The sequence below is a fragment of the Lepus europaeus genome, chromosome 2 (genome assembly GCF_033115175.1).
Source record: "Lepus europaeus isolate LE1 chromosome 2, mLepTim1.pri, whole genome shotgun sequence".
NCBI classification, from domain to species: Eukaryota; Metazoa; Chordata; class Mammalia; order Lagomorpha; family Leporidae; genus Lepus; species Lepus europaeus.
This window is the reverse complement of record NC_084828.1, coordinates 167,419,068-167,442,604: the sequence shown is the minus strand read 5'-3', so window position 1 is coordinate 167,442,604 and position 23,537 is coordinate 167,419,068. Positions and strand designations below refer to the sequence as shown.

Genomic DNA, 23,537 nt, shown 5'->3' with positions numbered 1-23,537 from the left:
TGCCTTTCTTTTCTTCCTCCCTCCCCTGCCTCCCTCCCTCCATCCTTCCTTCCTTCCTTCCTTTTTTCCTGCCTGCCTTCCCCTTCCTTTTTTCTTTCCTCATCTCCTTCCTTTCTCTGTCCCTCCTTTCCAACCTCCCTCTTCTTCTCTCTCTCCCTCCCTTCCCTCCTTTCTTCCTTACCAGACTATAGACGCCTCAGTCATATACACTGGCTTTCCCCATGGTTCAGGCTGATTTGCTTCTTTTTGGAGAAAATAACACTGATGTTATTGTCCTGTGCTTCCTCTCTTCCGTTCACCCCATCCCTACTACTCAGCAGTCAGTTAACATAACCATTTTCCCCTCCCTATATAAGGAAACTGAAAGACACCTAGACATTGCACCTTCGTTGTTTGGCTCCTTAGACTTCAGTTCATCGAGTGTATTCCCTGAGCAGCTCTCACTCTGCACAATGTTTTGTCTTCCATGCACATCACCTTGAGACTAGGAAGAGCTGCAGCATCCAGGCCATCAGTGGGAGCTTTAAGTAAGGTCAGCCCCAGCTCCACTTAGAAGATGAAGACCATGCATAACTCTATTACGCTAAGATTTTTTTGTAATCATCAATGTATTCTGCTAACTTGGTCTACTTCTATGACTGTAACTGGCAAATACATTGCATTGAAAGGGGAGGTGGGTGAATGTTGTGAAATGCTCATTCCGGAAACAATGAGAACTCTAGAGCAGATATCCTGTTCTGCAGTTTGGGGAAAATTAGTCAAGTGAAGCAAAAATGGGTACTGAGGGCTGAAAAGAGACAGGGATTACAGGAACACACTGGAGAGAAAGAGTGGTGGGTTGGGTGTTGGCTGAGGGGTGTTCCCAGCCCACATTAATTCAGATTCTTTTTTCAGTACTCATGTACAATAGATAGAACAAATATCATCAGTTCCATTAGGCCAATGAGAGAAATGAAGCCCAGGATGTTAAGTGATTTGCTTTGAGCTCTGACACCGAGTAACTAAATCAAAAGCAGAATCCACATTTGCTGATTCTCGCTTTACTCTGCCAAGTCAGTAATGAAGTGTAGGTTGTAGTAGCTCTATAAGCCTGTGGAGCTCTCACTGCAGCTCATTCTTACTGTGGCATTTAAGATTCTGGGTGACTTGGCTACTCTTTGCCTTCCCCGCCTGTTCTCTGCAGCGATGCTCTACTCGTTAATTAGCTCCAGTCACTCTGAGCTCATTCTGCCCCGTCTTCTAGCAGGCGGCTCCTCATCTTTCAGCTCTCGGCTGACATATTTCTTCTTCAGAAAAGCCCTATCTAACATCCCTCAGGTGCTGAAAGATGACCTGCCTTGTTCCTTGGAGCAGCTGTTCTTTCTCCTGCTCCAGCACACTGTACTCTAATTGCTTGTGTTTTTTTTTTCTCCCTATCCCGTTCTGAAATTTCTAAAGGATAGCAACTCTCTCATCTGCCATTACATTATCAGGGCCTCGCACAGTTCTTGCAGATGAGGGTACTTGTTTATTTCAGTGCAGAACACTTTTGAAATCCATGCTTCTTCCTAATGTGCATTTCCCATGAACTCTTGTAAATCCTTCATATACATGGATATCAAAAAAATTTGTACCGAAGAAAATTACTTTTAAATTCCATTTTCCATGAGTTTTGGGAATTGCCTTCATATAAAAGTGCTCAAAGTCTTTTCTCTAGGACCAGCATTGTGGTGTAGCAGGTAAAGCCACCACCTGCAATGCCGGCCTCCCATATGGGCGCTGGTTCGAGTCTCAGCTGCTCCACTTCTGATCCAACTCCCTGCTGGTGCACCTGAGGGAAAAAAAAAAAAAAACAGCAGAAGATGGTTCAAGCCTTTGAGCCCCTGCCTCCCATGTGGGAAACCCAGAGTGAGTTCCTGGCTCCAGCCTGGCCCAGCCCTGGCTGTTGCAGACATTGGGGAGTGAACCAATGGATTGAAGATCTCTCTCTTCCTGTCTCTCTTTCCCTCTTTCTGTTACTCTTCCTTTCAAATAACTCTATATAATAATAATATTTTTAAATAACTTTTTAAAAGATCTTTGCTCAAAAAAAAAAAGCCAATGCCATATGGTGTAATCATTTGAAATCATTTTTATGATCTAGATTGCACTTTCTTCTATTTGTACCCAATATGTGGTCTTGTTCCTTCAATTAGCAAATATGAGGCCATTTACTTACTACCTCCATGAGGTGGTATGCCCTGGCTACTAGCATAATAGTGGTTGCTATGTAACTGATCCTTAACATACAGTTTTGGAATGAATTGATTAGTACAGGTGACTAATATACCCATTTTCTCAGGCATTTAGTTGAGACAATTTTTTTGCAAGTCAAGAATGATTACATGGGATAGAATATGGAAACAGCCATTGCACAAGAGTTTTTGATGGCTTCAGTTTGGTAAGCTGAAAAACCAGGACTGCAAGGAGTGAGGAAATATAAAAGCTTTTGTGACCTACAGAAACCTGACATTAAGTGGGCTCATAGGGTCTATTAACCCCCTCAGAAAAGAGACTTCAGGATCTGATCTACCTGTGGAAATCAAAGCTGGCTTAACCAATCATGAGAAGGAGAACACGCAACCACTGATCAATGGCAGGCTTTTAATGACATCCTTAGGTATCTCGGGAGTCACAAGTATTCAGTAAAATCTCAAAATGATTACCAAAATGTTACCACAAGGAAGACCAGAAATCATCTCTACAGAAAAGGTCTGAGACATGACCTTAGTTGTTCTGGCCTCAAGTTCAATGTGCTTTCTGTTTCCCATTTTCCTTCTTTACCAACCTCTCCAAGAAGCCTTCATGGGTGTTTGTGCAACGTGCTCTTCCACATGCACTTCATTGTGCATGTTGATGCAGGAGTGTAATGGTTTAAGAGTTCAAGCCCTAACACTAAGCATCTTTGGTTGACACCCAGCCCTAACATCTGGTAGCTAGTTGACCAGCAGTAGTAAACTGAACATTGATGTGCTGAGAAATGTGTACAATGAACTTGATGAAAATAATATAAACAATCTCAATGGTTGCTGTGAGATTTAAATGAGTTCATGCATATACAATGTCTGGCATACAGTAATAACTCAATAAATGTTAGCTCTGGTCACTATTATTATCTGGTAGGTTAGCTACTATGAATGCAAAAAAAAAGAAAATCAAAGTTATGGTCTTAGTACTTATATAATATGCCTGCCATTTTCCTATTTTTCTTTACTGTGTAATCCACTATTCACCTTCGGCTGCTTTCCTCTGCAAAGGGGCCTGACTTCTTTGCAGCTCCCTTGCTCAGACTCCCCAGCCAGTTGGCTTCCTGCTAGGTTTCCCCAGCTGAAGGCTCACATATGAGATTGAGGTTGGAAGGCCCGTGGTGGATCTCTCCTTCTTGGGTAGTGTTGAAGGGAACAAGAGCCAGACTGTAAAGTGGTAAGGTAGAATTTGTTTTGGAACTATTGCAACAGGGGATAGAGACCTCAGTGTTGAACTGAACACAATCCTGAACATGGTGTGGACATATCGGGATTTATAGCCAAGAAGTAGGATGAGGTCAGCTGATAGAAAATGAGTAAGAAAATATTCAGACTAAACAGATCTGCAAAATACTTCTGCTTAATACAGGTCAGAGGAATCAAATTCCAAGGGTAAGAGATGAAGAATTGGGTCAGATATAACAGGTGATCAGATATCCAAGGGGAGGAGATTCTCTTCAAACCGACTCAGCAGGATTCTTGCTACCTCTAGGCAATATAGCCTGACAAGGATGGGAGCCAGCGCAGAGGCCGTAGAGGAGCCTAATTGAATTTCAGTCGAAGAGGGAACCTTTCCCAGTGGTATCGCTGGCAGGAGCTGTCTTCCCCGCTTCCCATCCCTCTCCAAGCAAGGCCCAACTCCATGTTCACATGCCCCACCTGCCAGCCCCAGTTCCCAGGCTACCTGTCAGCTTTCTGCCTAGGGAGGTGAGCCAAGAGAGAAGTCAAGAGAGCAAAAGGGAAAGACAGAGTCCTGAAGACGGGTATCATTTAATCCCAATCCAATGGTGGCTAGAGATATGTGACTGCGTTTCAATTATTTATTTATTTATTTGTTTGAGAGACAGGGGTTGGGGTCAGAGCTCCATCTACTTGCTCACTCCCCAAATGCCCACAACAGCTGGGACTGGGCCCAGGTCAAAGCCAGGAGCTGGGAACTCAATCCAGGTCTTCTACAGAGGTGGTAGGGACCCAATTACTTGAGACATCACCACTGCCTCCCAGAGCTGCATTAGTGGGAAACTGGAGTCAGGTGCTGAAATGGGGAATTGAACCCAGCTACTCCCATATGGGATGTGGGTCCTTAACTGCTAGGCTAAACATTTGTCCTGTGACTCGTTTTTTAAAAACATGAGCCTATAAAAACTCCCCCTTTGGTTTAAGCTTCTTTGATTTGCATTGTACAAGTCCTACTACGATGTGCACTAATTAATCTCTGAGAACACTTTGAGTTAATATCACAATACAAATAAACTGCATTCCCAATGGACACTTGTCTCTGAAATTCATAGAACTAGTATTTATGGTTCTGATAGGAGTAAGGGTGTGAAGATTATACTTTTATTTGATAGCACAATAATAACTAATCACATTTTTTTCAAAAATGTTAATTTTTACTATAATTACTCCAAAATATTTTCTCTGGGGATCTGAGCATCTTCTCTTAGTTGATGTATACCTTAAAATGAAAGGACATCGCATCCATTTCCATACAAGGTTATAAACTCAAATGCAAAGCAGGAACTTTTGGGGGAAGTTTTCATTTATTTTTCGATAAAGTAAATCCCAAGCCTCCAGTTGTTCTTTGTGAAAGCTTCGCAAGGCAGGAGGGTTTTTCAGTGTGCAGAAATTAACTGTGTCACCACTGCACGACAATCGCTCACTCTGCTGTGTGCTTTCTCGACTCGCCTCTTCCCCATTAGCCTATGATGATGCAATTTGTCTTCCGACAATGGATGGCCCTTTTCCCTCTCTCAATCACTAGCATGAGCCCCCGAAGCTTGCTCGAGACATGTCCAAAGTTCATTTGCTTTGGGGACCTTTTGAATCTTTCATGGTTGTTGGAAGTAAATTTATAATCACAATGCCTGTGTTGTGAATGTGTGTGCATGTTTCTTCCTTAAAATAGATGCAGTGGCCTTTTAATTCTATAATATATGACCAGAACTATAGTTGCTATAGAAACAACAGCCAAATCTCCTGACCTTTAAGGGTAGGGAGTTGCGATGGTGGTAGCTATGAGCAGTCAAGAGATTGTTGATAAGATCAAATAAAGATTTCAGAGGAAAGGGTGTTTTCCACTTTTGTGTTCAAGTCAGAGCAGTCTGCTATTCCTTTGTGTCTGCTAAGAATATCTCTGAGGACCAGACTAAAGGCCAACTAGTATTCCTTTGATGATTATTTCATACTCAGTTTATTGTGGATCCTGGATGGATGAGACTTTGGGATTCTTGATTACATTTGCTATGAAGTGTTTTACATCATGTAAAATCATGCCTTTTGATAACAGAACATATTTAGATCCAGTAAAGTGACCCTGGAAGACCATGCTGCTATGGAGATAACAAATTTGTACTTTCATTGGCAATGTGATACCTCACGATTTTTCTTCTCGTTCTTTAAGGACAAACTAATCCATTAAATGAAGCAGATTTAGTTTACTCTGATCACAAAAGAATGTTTTCTGGGACCCCTCTGCTAATGGGGAGTTCTCTTCGTAATTTCTTTACAGGACTGATAGTTTTGCTTCATTGGGACAGGGTATACCAGATGAAAAACTCACATCTCTGCCTTTATTCTAGTCACACTACACACCACAGGAGTGGGAGAGAAGGGTAGCTCTCGGGGAGTGTCATCACCATTGTCCTGATTGCTTACTGAGGGTACTCTGTGCCCAATAAGGGCTGCATTCCAGGTATGGAAATGCATAGAAAATGATTCCTGCCCTCAAGAACCCACTCAGCCACACAAGTAGAGAATAAATGTTGGGATGACTTACTGAGTGGGAATAGCACAGGAACAAGGCCAACAGGTGCAGGCAAATACCAAAGGAAGAAGTATGTGAAATGAGTTGGAACAGATAAGGAAGTTGAAGGGGAAGAAAAACTTGAGATGGGACCCAGAAGAATGGAGCCAGATAAAGAGAGGAGGCCATGTTTAGTGCTGGTAGATTTCAAGTTACAAGTAGGTAGCGTGTATTCTTGTGAAGCATAAAATGTAATAAAAAAGAGACAGGCTCAAGAAATGTCGTGAGCAAAGATACAGAGGGGACATGGTCTAGTGGGTAAAGGCCATAGCTGGGGAGAAGAGGACTCTAAGAAGTACTTCTGGGAATGAAGCTGTTCACGAATTGTGAGGGCAAGGAATGACAGGATAGGGAATCTGGGCTTTGGGGGACACCAGATGACACTGAGTGTAACATGGCTCACATTCAGATAATATTGGGGTGGTGAGTGAAGACCCTTGAAAAGGGATAGAGTCAGTTGTTACTCACTTTTCTGTAAGAGGTAACCGGTCAGTAAATGCAAATGGAATTTGGTTATGGCTACCAGAAGACAAACACAAAAGACCCTTCGGGATTTTATCTGATGTTTGTGATGACAAGAACTTGTTCCCTCTTATTTAACTCATCCATAGCACTTTCCTCAGGTTTTTACCCCTGGGTTAAAAAAGACCTACTTTTTGAGTATGGAATTGTATAAAGTATGTATTGCGTGTCGGGATCTACCCCCCTCCACACACACACACACACACACACACACAGAGTGTGGAGCTTTGAGTGAGTTACAAGCAGATTTCTTCATCTCAAAAGTGACCCACCTGGCCGGTGCCGCGGCTCAATAGGCTAATCCTCCACCTGCAGCACCAGCACCCAGGGTTCTAGTCCTGGTCAGGGCGCCAGATTCTGTCCCGGTTGCTCCTCTTCCAGTCCAGCTCTCTGCTGTGGCCCGGGAAGGCAGTGGAGGATGACCCAAATCCTTGGTCCCTGCACCCTCATGGGAGACCAGGAGAAGCACCTGGCTCCTGGCTTCAGATCAGCGTGGTGCACCAGCCACAGCAGCCATTTTGGGGTGAACCAACGGAGAAAGGAAGACCTTTCTTTCTGTCTCTCTCTCTCTCACTGTCCACTCTGCCTGTCAAAAACAAAAAGTGACCCACCTAGCTGTCATAAAGAAGATGACATGGTCTTCATAGCTGCTCTATACTAGTCAGCTAGACTGCTCATTGGATCTAGCATTGTCAGCTCTGGGGGAGACACAACAGGTAATCATGGACGCCAATCGTGTCCAACACAGGAAAGCCGCAAAGTTAGGCCCACCTTTGGCGCAGTGCCTTAGAGGAGTGTTTGGTGAGTGTTTTCAAAATCGAGTGTATTCTAAAAGTGGATGAATATCACATGTTTTCTCTGATTTGTGATAGCTAATCTGTAGACTATAAAAATTTTAATGTACATGAGTGAAATTGACATCTTGAGATTTGATTATTGCTTACAGCTCTTGTCTACATGCCTGTTGAGCAGTGGTCTTCCTACTTTTAACTTTGTTGAACTCCCTGTAGTGGATAATTAAGCCTTCGACTATAAACTAAATAAAAATGTTATCATAAAATTAAAAAGGGGGAGGGAGGAAAGTATCCTATTCTTAGAACTGCATCTATGAACTCCATGAAATATGTTCTTGTTGTATTAATAAGCCATATAATAAAAAAGACAAAAAATAGAAGTGGACCATCTTGTAATATTTCTTTCTCCCTTTTCCCAAGGACCTCCTTAAGAAATGCTACTCTGCCAACGCATCTTACCTCTTCCAGCAAGATAAATTCTATGATGTCAGCTATGACACAGGAGACAAGTCTATCCAGTGTAGCAGGAGACCAGATGCATTCAAGTTCTGGATGACCTGGAAGGCTCTGGGTACCTTAGGCCTTGAAGAAAGAGTTAACCGTGCTCTTGCTTTATCTAGGTACCTACCTGTGTGTGTGTGTGCGTGTGCATGTGCATGTCAGAGTGTATTTAATGGAAACAGCCAATGAAATCAACATTTGCAAAGCCTGTACATGTTCATGTGAATTTTCCCTAATAAGTCTTTTCCTCGGTATGTGCTATGTGTCAGGAGTTGTGAACACTGCCCTTGATGATTCTAGCCTACTGAGGGAAGGCTCACTCAGGTGAGAGGCAGAGGAAGTGCAGATTCCTCTCCTTTTTTTTTTTTATTTTTGACAGGCAGAGTGGACAGTGAGAGAGAGAGAGACAGAGAGAAAGGTCTTCCTTTGCCGTTGGTTCACCCTCTAATGGCCTTTTTGGTACCTGGGGTCATGGTGCTCCAAGAGCGCTCAAGAGGCCCTCTTCATGTTCTTGAGGGGCACTGATAAAGACTTCTTGGAGGTGACATTCAAAAAAGACCAAATGAAGAGAAGGGGAGATGGATGACCCAGGAGAAGGGAGCATCAGGTCCAAATCTCTGGCTGTGGGGAGATCCTAAAATCTGGTTGTGCTTCCAAGTACAGGAAAAGCAGATTTCTCAGAAGGCATGAAGGGACAGGGAATGTGGAATCAGCATGTTGCCTCTTAGTAACTTAAGAGACAAACTTCTGTCAGCACTTTCAGGGACATGGGAACAGCTCCTAAACTGCAGGTGCCAGACACTTGCCACCTGGACAGGACAGAACTATGACTTCAGATTGGTGGATCCAAATTGACAAGTCACAGCCAAATTTGAATGAGCTTGGTTGGCTTGCACTGCATAGGGTTGCCCTGTATCATATTAAAAAAAAAATCAGGTGTTTAAAATAGGGGACATTTCTCAAAAAATATCGATTTTTAGCTTCTCTTAAAGGATTGGAAGGTTCTCACTCCCACATAGTCTCAGTCAGCTCTCTATGGATAGTCAATATCCCCACCACTTCCTCCCTAGCCTGTTGCCTATGTTCATGGAGATGTAGACACAGAGGACTTCAAGCCTAGCCCCACCATTTACAAGCTATTTGATTTGGGCAAGTTTCAAGTTGCTGAACTTCTGTACCTCAGTTTCATCCTATGAAATGGAAATGGTAACAGAACCTATTTCAAACAGTCTTGTGGAGATAAAGTGAATTAATATAGGTAAAACACTTGGAACAATTCCTGGTATATGGTATGTATGTCATGAGTTTTATTTATCATTTCTTACCAGCTTGGCCACTATAGGCAAAAGCTTTGATGATCTCTGGTTTGGCTAGTCCTTTCTACTTCACTCCTTGTTCATGCATCACTGGCAAAAACCTGAAGTATCTCCTAGAGACTTACAACAATTTCTGGTTTTTTGCTTCTTTACATTTTTTTCCTTTTGAGAGGAGACGGAGAGAGAGAGAGAGAGAGAGAGAATATTCCCATCCTCTGGTTCACTACCCAAATGTCTGTGATAGCAAGGCTGGGCTCAGGCCAAAACTAGTAGCCAGGAACTCCATACAGGTCTTCCAGTGTGTGTAGATAAAAGCCAGTCACTTGGGCCATCACCTCTGCCTCACAGGGGCTGTGTTAGAAGGAAGCTGGAGTCAGGAGTTGGAGCTGGGTGTGAAACGCAGGTACTTGGATATGGGACGCAGGTGCCTCAGCTGGCTTGTGAGCCACTAAACGGACTACCTTCTCCCTACAGTTGCCCTTTTCTATATTTGGAGTGAAATGGCTGAGAGTGTTCTGTTGCACAAACTTTCTAAACTCAGTGTTGAGGATAGTGTTTATTTATTCCCAGGGTCTGCAGGTTGGCTAGCATGTGTGAATCCCCTGGCTGAGGATCCCCACATCTTTCATCCTCCTTGGAGCATCAAGCTAGCTCAGCATATTCTTGTGCTGATGCCAGAAACCCAAGGAGGCAAGCCCAATTGTGCAAGCCCACCCTGAGCTCCTGATTGCATTGTGTTTACCAGCATTCATTGGTCAAAGCACATCATAGGGTGAAGTCCAGTATTGAGGCAGGAAGCACCATCTGCTGTAGAAATAACTGCAAAGTTACATGGCAAAAATATAAGAGGAGATAAAAAGATGGCTTCAGCACTTTCTTTAGACTTTTATAAATCAGCAGTTCTGGTGATTATAGTTTAAGTAGTTTGAGAATCCTGTGAATATCATATCAGGACTGTTTTCATGGTAAGAGAAACCTTAACTCAAGGTATTATAAACAAAGATAATTTATTATGTCACCTTACAAGACTAGCCTTGGGTGATGTCTGAAATTTCTTGATCTAGGGCTTTAAGTAATATCCAGTCTCAGTCTCTCTCCGTCTTTCAGCCATGCTTTGCTTCTTGTTGAGTTTATTCCTATGAAAGAAGGTGGCTGAGAGGAATGTCAGATCTACATTCCTCCTAGTTCAAGATCAACAGGAGAGTGTTCTTCCTCAACAACCCCAAGGAACATTTAATTGTCTCTGAGTAAAGTACATGTCCATCTTCAAATCAGTCACCACTGCCAGGGGAACAGTGATGCACTCAATAGTCAGCGACTCACAGGCCCTGGCCTGGCACTGGGGAGAGTGGCAACTCCTCCTGGAGAGAGTACGCCAGAGGACTCTGCTTCTACAGAGCCAGACTACACCATGTGGCAGAAAAATGAGCCTGGGCACTGTCAGTGCTCCTAGCTGCCCCTTGAACTAAGAGTCTGGAAACTCTATTCTCTTTTTCTTCTGCTATTTAAATATGGAAGAATTTCTGCTTTTTTTTTTTTTTTTTTTTTTGGTCTAAGCTGCTAAGCAATTCAATGACAGGTGTCTTGAAATAAGACTAGGGATATAAATATTTTATGAATGTATTTGTTATGAAGTTAACATTCATCTCAGGGTGGAATTTAGTTTAAATTCTAAGGGTACTTTCTAATTTTTGCAGAGAAATATCACAGGAGGCTAAATGTTAACGTTTCGATTCAATTCAACAAACGCTCATTGTTTGTAAATGTTTGTCATGTTGAATTGAGCAGAATTAACACTTCCATGAGCATCACTAGACTCTGTGACCTATATTTAAATATTTGAAAAATAATCCTTCTTTCATGCTGTATCTCATAATAATTTCTTGCTTTCGTTAACTTTCCACATTCCTGATATCCAACAGTGTATTCCTGAGGTTAGGCAAAGTCATCCTGTTCTCCATTCCCAATGCCAAGAGAAAGGACAGAGTCCTTTTAGGCATGTCAGTTGGAGTGAATGTAAAATTATAAACCTGACAACAGTTTCACTAGGAATTGAGAATTATAGTAAATTAGCAAAGAAAGGCTTTATTTTCGTGGTCTTATTTTTTTTTTATCAAATTCATTGTTTGCTTGGCTGTTTTACTTTTTAGGAAAGTTAGGATATTTTCCCAATTTTAGGATCTATTTTGTTTGCTTAAATTAGCTCTGAGGAGGAGAAAAAAGCCCCAGTTTGTAGTGTCTGCCAATTTCCATGGTGTAAATATTCCCATCATGTCCCATTGAAGGCAATCGTAGCTTGAAAAATTCCTGATTATTTAAGCACAGGCCATCCTCAGCTAGCTACTATTGTCTAGAACATTGCTCTAGAATGCCACTAATTTTGTGAACCAACAAAATCAGTTCAAACCACTGACTGATGAGGAATTAAAATGCCATTTCTCCTCCAGCCCACTGACCTATAGCCTCTTGCTTCAGAGTTTATCAAATAAAAATAGTTCTCATTCATGAGAAGGTTGTACGTGGCATAATTTCCAGGTCAGAATATCATTCTTTTATGTCTAAGTGTGATTTCCTACAGTAAAGAACAACTCCATCAAAGCAAAGCTGTACGTGATGATCGTGTCACTATTTGGGGTACACATCTGCTACTGGCATTCTAGGTGTGTACTCCATATCTATGGTAGCTCAGACATGGGCTTCAGACCCCAGGTAAGGTCTTTGAAATACCAGAAAAGTTGTACAACACTTCCTTCTTCTATTACAGTCAAGATTGCACAATTCCAGAGAAACAAGGTTTTCATATTTCTGAATATAAGTGGAACTTTACATTGAAATTTATATATTTCCCTTGAGATCTAAAGACAAGGCTTGCTTTCTTTAAAAAAAAAATCAGGCTTTGAATTGAGAAAGAGAGAAAGAGAGAGGGAGGGAGAGAGAGGGAATCTTTCATCTTACGTTTCACTTCTCGAAAGATAGCAACAGTTGGGGCTGGACCAGCCTGAAGCCAGGAACCAGGAACTCTATCCCAGTCTCCCATATGGTGACGTGGACCTAAATACTTGAGCCATCTTCTGCCTTCCCGCATGCAGGAAGCAGAGAGGCCAGAGGGCGCTGGCATTGCAGGCCACAGGCCCAGTGAGACCGCAACTCCAGCTTCTGAAGACCAGAGTTTAATAGACCATACATCCCTGCCCTGATCCGATGGGTCTCTCCCTCTTCCTCTGGGAAAGTCAGGAATGATACTTTTAGGAAGACAAAGATTCTAATTTTGTGTGTTAGAAATCCAGCAAGAAGGAAAAAAAAAAATAGTGTCTAGAACACCTCTAAGGCGTTTCATCATTTCCATTTGACAGTGTCATTCCAACGGAGGAGAGAGCGTTTCCCTCCAGAAGTGTATTAATAATTAAAATCACTTTCCCTTCGGTTGTTTGAAACTCAGTGACATTGACAGCCTAAAGCAACATGTGATTATTAAGCGTAATTGAAGCCCAGAGGGCTGAGAGTTAAAACCACTCCTTCTGGCACAAAGCAGGTGCTTCTGCTTCTCGGATACCTGCTTAGAAACGTGGAAGACATTTTCCAATACTCAAGTTTACCTGTTGCTGGGAGCACCTTTTAGGCCTCTGCTGTAGCATGCAGGTTACATGGATACTCATTGTGGGGTATTCTTTGAAGCAGGACTCGAGGAATCATGTGTGTGTGTGTGTGTGTGTGAGAGAGAGAGAGAGAGAGAGAGGGAGAGAGAGAGAGAGAGAGAGAGAGAGAGAGAGGATTTCCAATAACCACAGGCAGCTCAAGAGTTCCCACTCTGCAACTTTGCTCTGTCTCCAGTGCGTCATTTTTCTAGTCTTTTGACACACAATATCTGTAGTCTCTTGAGTAGCATTCATTTCAGACTTGCACAAATACTAAGGATTTTATTTATTTATTTATTTATTTATTTTTTTTTTGACAGGCAGAGTGGACAGTGAGAGAGAGAGACAGAGAGAAAGGTCTTCCTTTTGCCGTTGGTTCACCCTCCAATGGCCGCCGCGGTAGCGCGCTGCGGCCGGCGCACCGCGCTGTTCCGATGGCAGGAGCCAGGTGCTTATCCTGGTCTCCCATGGGGTGCAGAGCCCAAACACTTGGGCCATCCTCCACTGCACTCCCTGGCCACAGCAGAGAGCTGGCCTGGAAGAGGGGCAACCGGGACAGGATCGGTGCCCCGACCGGGACTAGAACCCGGTGTGCCGGCGCCGCAAGGCGGAGGATTAGCCTGTTGAGCCACGGCGCCGGCCAATACTAAGGATTTTATTGCCATCCATGTGGAAAAGCTGAACTGTTGCACCATGGCACTCTTGTGCTAGTGTATTTCCCCAGCTGACAAGAGGGACAGAGTCTAGAAGACTGTGGGAGCACCATGTTTTCATTAGTTTCTTTATTCTGATAATTTTTTTTAAAAAAATCACAATTACAGTAGAATAGAGTATGTAGATGTCTGTGGTGAATCACACAGGCCACCTAATGTGTTCTGTTGTTTGCAGAGCATACAGCTTGCAGGTGGGAAGTTTTCGTGCTACTGAGATGGGTGCCCACGGTGTCCATCCAGAGAAATTCCTAATGAGAAGATGACACTGGGAGGATCATGTAGTCCAAGAGACTAAGTGATTGGTGACTGGAGAAAGAGTCTGAAATGGCTATGTTTTAGAAGTAAAAGTATGTTGAATAGAAGGACAAATGACATCCCAAAAAGATTAAATGAACTCATGTGACAAATTGGAGACTTGCGAGTCTCCATTGTTGAATCACATTGTTAAGTGTTTTGGAACAAGATGATCATTAATGTATGTCAGGAACAAGACAGACTATTAGTATGGATTTTGCCCCAGATGGACTGGTGATAACTTTTGCAAATGTGTATTTTTCCCTCTCTGCTCTTTAATGCTTACCTTAGTGAGAGGGGCAAAGACAGGTTTTAAGAAGTTATTGCTGCTTTCAGTCTACTTACCTGCACGCCTTTTCAGAGAGAGATTTTATGGTTTCTTCAATGTGTCCCACAACGGAAAGCACATATTTTTCCTAGGTCCTACAATCTAACAGTACATTTTAAAATGTATTTTGTCTTTAGGTTGATTTCATATATACTGGAAAAACTTGTGAAGGCTCGTCCCCATAAATGTAGACAGCAGTGGCCCCCAAATTATTTGCAGTCCCTCCAACATCTCATTGCACTGCAGCGTTTATTAAAGAGGAGGTGAAGCCACCCTGCAGAAGAAGCCACTTCAAACCTGAGCTCTGTGGAGTAATAGGCTTCCTTGAGCTCTTAATAAATGACCTTTCAAGAAATGATTCCATGGTGAAATATGTTTGGAAAATGCTAACTCCTCTATTATTCTTCTCTTGGAAAACTCAAAGTGCTTGTTAGTACATTAAAATCTCTGAGAAGGCCTATTATGTAGAAATATTTTAAGCTTCGCTTTAATATTAAGTAGACACTGTTGACTGTGCAACCAACAACCATTCTCTCTTCTTCCTTGCCAATAGGACATTGATTTCATTTAGGTAGCATCGTTGCATCTGAGAACATTGTTTAGCCAATCCCCTTTACCAGTAATTAGTTTAGGAGTGCAAGAACTCTGTGAAGACTTCTGGGGGAAATGTTGTTACCTAAGTAGAGAGAGGTGTGAGTAGTGGGTGCTACTCTAGTCCCCTCTGTTCCTTCTTGGGGCACTGCTATAAGGACAACATGTGTGGAGTCGTGGTAGCCATCTAGTGAACTTAAAGGAGACCTCAGCATGGCTGGCTAAAATGATAGAAAACACCTGTTTCCTGGTGGCAATGCTGACCCATACAATCAGCTCCAGAAATACACTCATGGATTAAATCAGGTGCACTTCTAATTATAGACAGAAGCCATTTAATTGATGTACTTAGCAGTGCTCAAACTCATTTGAGACTGGAGTCCTTTTATGTGAACAACTGTTACCATGATATACTATGAAGGATAATTGTTGCTTTTATTGTAATAGCGAGATTCTCTCTTTCCCCAAATCATCTCCACCTTGAATTCAGCTGAATTGGCTCTGCAAGCTCAGATAGCAATATGAGTGGAAATGCTGACCCCAGTACAAAGTCCAGGTCTACATGGTTAGCAAAAAGCAGAATTTTACTGGAAATAATTCTACTCTCTTTTAGAATGCCTTGCCACCAGGAGCAATTTTAGTCAGTTTCACAGGATTGTTTTTGTTTTGAGATTTATTTATTTGAAAGGCAGAGCTACAGAGAAAGAGAGGCAGAAACAGAGAGAGAAAGATCTTCCATTAGCTAGTTCACTCCCCAGATGGCTGCAAAAGCCCTGATTCAAACCTGAGAACCAGGAGTTTCTTCTGGATCTTCCATGTTGGTGCAAGGTCCCAAGAATTTCGGCCAAAATCCATTGCTTTCCCAGGTGCATTAGCAGGGAGCTGGATCAGAAGTGGACTTGAACTGGCGCCCATATGGGACTCTGGCGCTACAGGTGGCAGCTTTACCCACTATGCTGTGGCACTGGCCCCAACAGAAGTGTTTTAAACAGCCTACAGGAAACATATGGGCTTCGTGAGACACACTCTGTGAGGGCAGGCTTTCACCTATTTTGTTTAGAATTTTCATTACATTCAAGAGGAAATTGAGGCAGGCTCAAGGAGGCTAAGGAATTTGCCTAGTCACAAAGTTGGTTGGCTGAACCATCTAATCTAGCATCATTCCCAGATTTCTGAAGAGGCAACATGTTTCACAGGCTCAGAGTGTGTGGGATTAGTGCGGCCTCCTTGGGAGGCAGGTGAGGTATAGGTTTTTGAGTTAACTGCCTGTACATTTTTTTTTTTTGACAGGCAGAGTGGACAGTGAGCGAAACAGAGAGAAAGGTCTTCCTTTTTTGCCGTTGGTTCATCCTCCAATGGCTGCCGCGGCGCCGGCCCATGCCTATACATTTGTGAAGATGACAAACAGATGGTTCACAAAGCTTTCCTCATGTAGGCAGAGATTTCATAAGTCTATTTCTGTGCTTTATATATAAAAATATGTTATTTATTATTTTAAATTTTATTTAAATTGTACAAGTGTCATGTATTTCCTATATACAGATTTAAGATCATAGTAATACTTCCCCTATCCTCCTTCCCACCCACACTCCAACCCTTCTTCCTCCTCCCTCTCCTATTCACACTCTTAATTTTTTATAAAGATCTATTTTCAGTTTACTACTTACTACTCGTAAGGTTAACCCTACACTAAGTAAAAAGTTCAACAAATATTCTGAAGAAAAAAAGCACTGCTTTATATATTTTTAATTTTGTGCTTTATAGTTTTTCTTTCATTAAATTTCTTTTCAAAATCTTCACAACCACATGTAGGAACCCTCACAAAGAGACACACGAGTGGAGTCGAGCATCGCTAACCCATGTCCACCACGTCCTCTCTCTGCCTCCCTTACGTTAGTCGGTGTTCATGTCTGCATGGATACAGATTGCTTCTGGCTTTCTTTCCAAAAATGTCTTTTAAAATGGGATCACTGATCCATATTTCTCAGCACCTCATTTTTTACCTCTTACTGATTCATTTTAATAGCTGCATCATTATACATTTGTCACTGTAGTACATTTTACTTTACCATTCTGGAATTTCTCAAGACTGACCTTGTTTCTGATTATTTTGTATGAGATACACACACACACACACACACACTCAGCTTTAAATACAACAATGTGTGTCTGTGTGTAATATCTGTCTACCCTTTGTACTAATTTATTCTCCAGTGGATCACCATCTCAAAAGTGGTTCGTTTGATCAGAAGCTATGAGTGTCAGTAATTTTAGAAGATTTATAGTAGCTTCCCACAACTCTCTCACCAGCACTGCATGTTGCTGCTCTTTTATTTTTGGTCTCATGTGTGGGGAACATGGGTTAGTATTGTGGTTCTGATTTGCACCTGTTTGATTACCAGTGATGTTGAGCATCTTTTTCTGGTGCTTATTGACCATTGGAATTGCTTTTTTCAAAATATAGGCGGTGTGCTAAAGGCTTAAGAACTTTGCAGCCATGTAACCCCAACATAAAAATGATTTATGTACGGCAATGTGCATGTTGACCATCTGACTTTTTAAAATTGATCTGTGTGTGTATGATCACAACATTGTGTTCAAAATGAAGTGTTCCTATTATTGGCTAATACTGATAGACTTTTTATAAGATTATATATGTTTCAAAGATGGCATAATTTCTATGCACACATCAATATAACCTTCTATGAAAAGCTCTATCAATAAGTTTGTTAAGAAGGAACTGCATTTTCTAAACTAATATATTCCAAATCCATATTCTACAATGGCTTTCAGCAAACGATGTAATGAAAATAACTCCTGCTCTCCATGGTTTTTATAGTTCCCAATTTTTGTGTACATGATCTTCAATTTTCCAACAACAACTTTTCAGATCAAGAAAAGCAGATTGTGTTCATTCTGTTTTCCAGATACAGGAGTTGAGGTCAAATATGAGCATTTTCTGTGTGTCCTTAAATACTAATTGAATATAGCTTAGTGACGAGATCATGGTACCATAGTTCCATGATGAGACCACAGTTTCCAAAGCCAGTCCTTACTGTTGATGGTGAGGTTCCCCTCATTCTTTTGTTCTTATCTTGCTATTGCATGTGAATCCCCAATAAATATCTAACACATATGCTTATGTCAGCACATCTGAACACTTCCTGACATGTGACCCCCAGATCTGAAACACTGAGTCGAGCTTTGGGAACTCCTTAAGGCTCATGATCAAATCACAAGTTTCAAAGGCCAATCATTTGGGACTCTGATTTTCCAGACACAAAAATCAAGCTGAAAGAAGAGTGTTTACTGTTATTGTGCTTGACCTGCTTAACGTTATTTTGGCTGCTATTCAGTCACAGTCCACACCCCACGTGTCTGTGCCCTCTGCTCCCAATGTGATAATTCCTCTGCCCCAGATGTTCAAGATAACATCACAGATCTCCATCAGTGGCTACAGCCCACCAACTTTTAACATTGTGATGATTCTCAGTCTGTGCTAGCCTTAGAAAAGATGCCTATCTTCTGTTCACTTAAATGAACTTTAACAAGCAAGGATTATACATCAAGAACTCTTTCTTCCAAGTCAGTTAGGCAACTTAAGTATCTCTAAATCCCCATCTAGAATATGGATGTGAAACCCACATGTCTGGAGATACACGCTTGGCTTTTTCTGCTGAGGTCAAAGTCAGGTGCTAACATGTGAGCTGGAGATTATCTTACAAAAAAAAAGATCTTTTTACTCAGACCCAGAGAGTGCAATAGGCCCAGAAGTATCTGTCTAAATGCACAGCTCTCCTTTTACCAATACCCTAACCTATAGCTTCCATTTCTAAGCCTTGTCTAACAGCTTTGTCATATACCTGAGTCATGTTTATGGCACTTTTAGGTTGGAGATTATAAATGTTTTTGTGATTTTTAATTGTAGGTACCTAGTAGATGAGATCAAGAAAAGAGAAGGATTCAAGTTACTGATGGAAGTAAGTGAATTCGGAAGTGTGTTTGTGCTTTTGTCAGTCAACACTGATGTAGGTGGTAATTTTCTAATCTGTTGTGTTTCCTGGGTTTTGTGTTGCAGACTCGACTTAGAAACAAGTCATTAGCTTAATTCTTGGAGTCCATTATGTTAATTTACTCTATTAGTCAGTATTTTTTTCTTTGTGGGAGTCAGAGAGAATACACATGCCTTTAAGTACTGAAAATTAAAATGCTCGGTAATAATTACTAGGGGTAATATTGAATAAATTATGACCTCTATCTTGATATATAAATCGTATAATGATTATACTGCAGATATTCAACTGTGCTGTCATGGTGCCTGCTTGTGAAAAATCAATTAAGTGAATGCAAAATAATGTGTACAGTTTTCACTTTTTATAAAATAATGGGGACATGCTAGATTTGGAGCAATGGGAAAGTAAGTCATTTTGTTGTTTATATTTTCTTTTTAAAATTTTGTTTATTGGAGAAGTGGGGTGGGGAGAGGCAGAGACACACACACAGGGCACTTCTATCCACTATTTCACTGCTTAAATACCTGCAACAGCTGGGGCTGGCCAGGCCAATGCTGGAAGCCAGGAATGTAATCTGAATCTCCCACGTGGGCAGCAGAAACCCAATTACTTGAGCCATCATCCACTACCTCCTCAGGTTCACATTAGCAGGGATCTGGAATCAGGAGTGGAGCTGGGATGTGACCCCAGACACCTCAGGGTGGGATACGGCATCCCAGTCAGTGACTTTACAGCTAGGCCAAACACCATCTCTACCATGGATGCTGTATCTATAAGGAATAAGATGATTACAGAGTTGGAGAATTTTTTTTCTAAAACATATGGTTAGAAAATATGAAAATATTTTTTAGTTCTGATTTTTTAAGAAATAAAAAGTATAAAGATGTCTTGGATCTTGTTATAGCACATAGCTTGCAGCAGCTTTTAATATAATGTAAAGTTCATCTAGAGACTTCAGTCTAGGAATCTGTGCTGTATGCAAACAATCTAGCTAAATTTGGTATTCATTTATTCAGCGTGATTTATTGAACAATTACTATGTGTGAGGCACTGTTCCGGACACTGCAGATATTAGATAAGAAAGCATCTGCTCTCACAGTGCTTACCTTCAGGTGGAAAGTGAAAGCAATAAACAAACAAATCAATATACAGGAAACATGATGTAATGAGAAATACTTTTAAAAATATATTTGGTTATTTATTTGAAAGACAAAGCTACAACGAGAGGGAGAAAGAGCTCTTCCACCTGCTAGTGCATTCCCCAAATGACTGTAATGGCCAGAGTTAGACCAGGCTGAAGCCAGGAGCCAGGAAATCCATTCAGGTCTCCCCTATGATTGGCAGATGTCTGAGTACCTGGACCATCTTCTGTTGCCTTCTCAGGCATGTTAGCGGGGAACTGGATCAGAAGCTGAGCAGCTGGGATTCAAACCAGCATTGCAATATGAGATGTTGGTGTCGTAGACAGTGGCTTAACCCACTGTGCCACTACACCAGCCCTGAGAAATCGTAGAAAGAAAAAAATAGAACTGGTTTATGACCGAAAATCTAGTATGCAAATGAATAAAACAACTATTGTAATGGAAGCAACTAAGGTAAAATGCTGAAACTGAGATGCCCGTGGTTTGTTTGATTCGGATAGCTTGGGTAAAGGGTTTCAAGATGATCTTTGAGCTGAGACCTGATGAGTAATAAACAGAAATCCAAGCAGATGTTTGAGGGAAAGGTATTCTGTGCGATCCACAAACAACCTCAGAGGCTCAGAGGTGAAGATGTCTGTGTAACTGAGCAACCAGAAGGAGGTTCTTTAAACAAGGGAAGAGGTGCAGTTGGTGATGGAGTTAGAGAGGGAGATGGAGAACTTTTCAAGTGGGGTCGGGTAGACCGAAGTAAGACCTTGAACGGTTAGACCACGCATAGTCAACAGGAGTCTGACTTCCAGTTTCAGAGCTCCTGCTCCTGTCCTGAGATAAGGGATACTGCAGGACCAGAGAGCAAGAACGAGACAAGTCAGGAGACCTTATGAGATACGATGATCCTCAATGGACAGGTGTGGGAAATAATGATCCAGAAAATACAGACTATGGCTCCCACCCCTGTCTACAAGGAAGCAGCAGATTCGAAAGTACTAAGATCCGTAAGTTTCAGGGCTGGCATTGCAGCATAGCAGGTTAAGCTGCCACCTGTGACTCCGGCGTCCCATAGAAGTGCCTTTTCGTGTCCCAGCTGCTCCACTTCTGATCCAGCTCTCTGCTGATGCAGCTGAGAAAGCGGCAAAAGATGGCCCAAGTCCTTGGGCCCTTGCATCTACTTGGGAGACCCAGATGAAGCTCCTGGCTCCTGGCTTCAACGTGGCTCTGCCCTGGCCATTGAGACTATTTGAGGAGTGAACCAGAGATGGAAAATCTCTCTTTCTTTTACCCTCCCTCTCTGTTTTGCTCTCTCTAACTCTCTAACCCCGCCTTTAAGTAAAGAAATAAATTTTTAAACTTCAGATCAGCGCAGCGTGCCGCCTGTAGCGGCCATTTGGGGGGTGATCCAACGGAAGGAAGACTTTTCTCTCTCTCTCTCTCTCTCTCTCTCTCTCTCTCTCACTGTCTAACTCTGCCTGTCAAAAAAAAAAATACCATAAAATAAAAATCTAAAGTTCCTGAAAACTAGAAATTGAAAGAAAATTACAAATACATCAGACAAAGCAGAATTTAAATGACTTTCTGGTAGCAGTACAAAAAAGCAAGAAGACGGATTTAGAGTGATGGACATTCTGTAGCTTACCTGGTTTGCTCAATGGGTCAGTGACATGAAAGAAAATAAACGAGGGACTTGTGATCATCACTTTAGCTTCAAATCAAGTGAGACTTAACAAGCATATGCAGGGTTAGAATTTTGATTGGACCCTAATTTAAACAAGGAAACTGTATAAAACAATTCTTGAAGTATTTGCAGGATATTAAATATGAACTGGTTATTGGATGAAGTTAAGTATTTATCACAATTAGGCATGACAGTTAAACTATAACTATTTAAGAAGATGTCTATAGATTTTAGAGATATATACTTAAGTATATAAAGGAGAAATACTAGTTATAGGATTGTCCTGAGTTGAAGGTGGGTCGTTTTATTTTCTTCAGTTTGAGTTACCTCTACATTTTCTTAAATTTGAAGTGCCCTGAATATTTTTTATTTTTTTTAAAGTATTTATTTGAGAAGTAGAGAATTAATTGACAGAAAGTGTGCTCTCAGCTACCTGATGGTTTGCTTCCTAAATGTCTGTAACAGCCAGGATTTGGGCCAAGGGCAAACCTGAGAGCTGGCTTCTCCAGCCTGTGCTCCATGGACTGGGGTACTTGGTAGGAATCTAATTGCTTGAACCATCACTGTTGCCTCTTGGGGTCTGCATGAGGAGGAGCTGGAGTCAGGAGCTGGGGGCAGACATCAAAGCCAGGCACCCAACATGGCAACTACCAGACAAAATGCCAATCCTGAAGTGCCTTTAATTTTTTCTGGTAAGAAGAGCTACAGTGCTTAGGGAAGATATTATACACTATGAAACAGCCTGATTATTTCATAGAGAAAATGTGATAAGAAAAAGACAAGCCAACCAAAAAATTATTTACTGGCAGACATTGTATGTGCTCCCAGCTGCTCCACTTCTGACCCAGTTTCCTGCTAATGAGCCTAGGAAGACAGCAGATGATGGCCCAAGTACTTGGATAGCTGCCACCCATGTGGGAGACCTGGATGGGATTCCTGGCTTCAGCCTGGATGGGGCCAGCCCTGGTTATTGTCGCCATTTTTGAACAATGACTCTATGGATGGAAGATTCCTCTCTCCCTCTCTCTCTCCTCCCTCTCCTCCCTCTCTCCCTCTCTTTCTCTCTCCTCTTTCTCTATCACTCTGCCTTTCAACAAAATATTAAAATCTTTAAATAAATTATTTGTGTACTTTTCCAAAAGACTTAGAAAACTGAGACAGCAATCTTTTGCCATCATCCTTAGGGAGCTGTAAACACTCTCATCCTTGTCATGAAAACTGAGGTTTTTGTTTGTTTGTTTGTTTGTTTTGTTTTGTGTTTTTTTAAATCATTAGGCAGCCTTCTGTCTCTGGATGTTTTCTCTACGGGAGCCAGCTGTCCTACGAGTAGTGAAGGTGGCTTCCCAAATGGTCTTCCAGAATTCCTACTACTTGGATTTTCCTAAGAGATCTGCATTTGCTTCTTTTCTCTTTATTTCATTTTGAGAAATAAAGTAGCATTTGACCTTGAATTTCACATGCAAGTGTCAAGTTGATGCATCACGTTTTTGCTAACAATTGTGTATGTGAAAGAGTGTGTGTTATATTTGAGTCAGGGGATCTGATGTTGAGAAGACAGCAGCAAGAATGCTAAGTGGGACACTGAAAACAGTGAATGTACACAGCAAAACAGAGCACCTAGTACCTGACTCTCTGTTCCTGAAAAGAGGAAAAAGAACACCTATCTCTTGAAGATGATTGAAAGTTACCATTTCAAATGAATTCTGCATTATTCATAGGCCCCTGGAAATCATATATCTATCTCTGGTGGATCTGAGGTCTAATAGATATTTTCCTAGAGGTATATTCATTTTTATACTGCCATTCACATATTTTATTTTCATCTCTTGGGAGAGTCCTAATTATTCAACTTTTTGTTTTGCTGTTCCTGAGTTCTACACTTGGAAGTGTTATTTAGGTTTCATAGATTTTCAGAATTAAAAAGGATCTTCAAGGACATCTAGTTGA

General features: G+C 41.6%; 1 protein-coding gene across 1 annotated transcript in view; it reads left to right on the top strand.

Moving 5' to 3' along the window:
• Positions 1-23,537, top strand: part of GADL1 (glutamate decarboxylase like 1) — a 187,692-nt gene that overhangs the window by 100,800 nt on the left and 63,355 nt on the right. The window contains exons 12-13 of the mRNA XM_062179464.1: positions 7,806-8,005; positions 18,692-18,743. Coding sequence (XP_062035448.1) covers positions 7,806-8,005; positions 18,692-18,743 — 252 coding nt within the window. The remainder of the gene's footprint in view (positions 1-7,805; positions 8,006-18,691; positions 18,744-23,537) is intronic.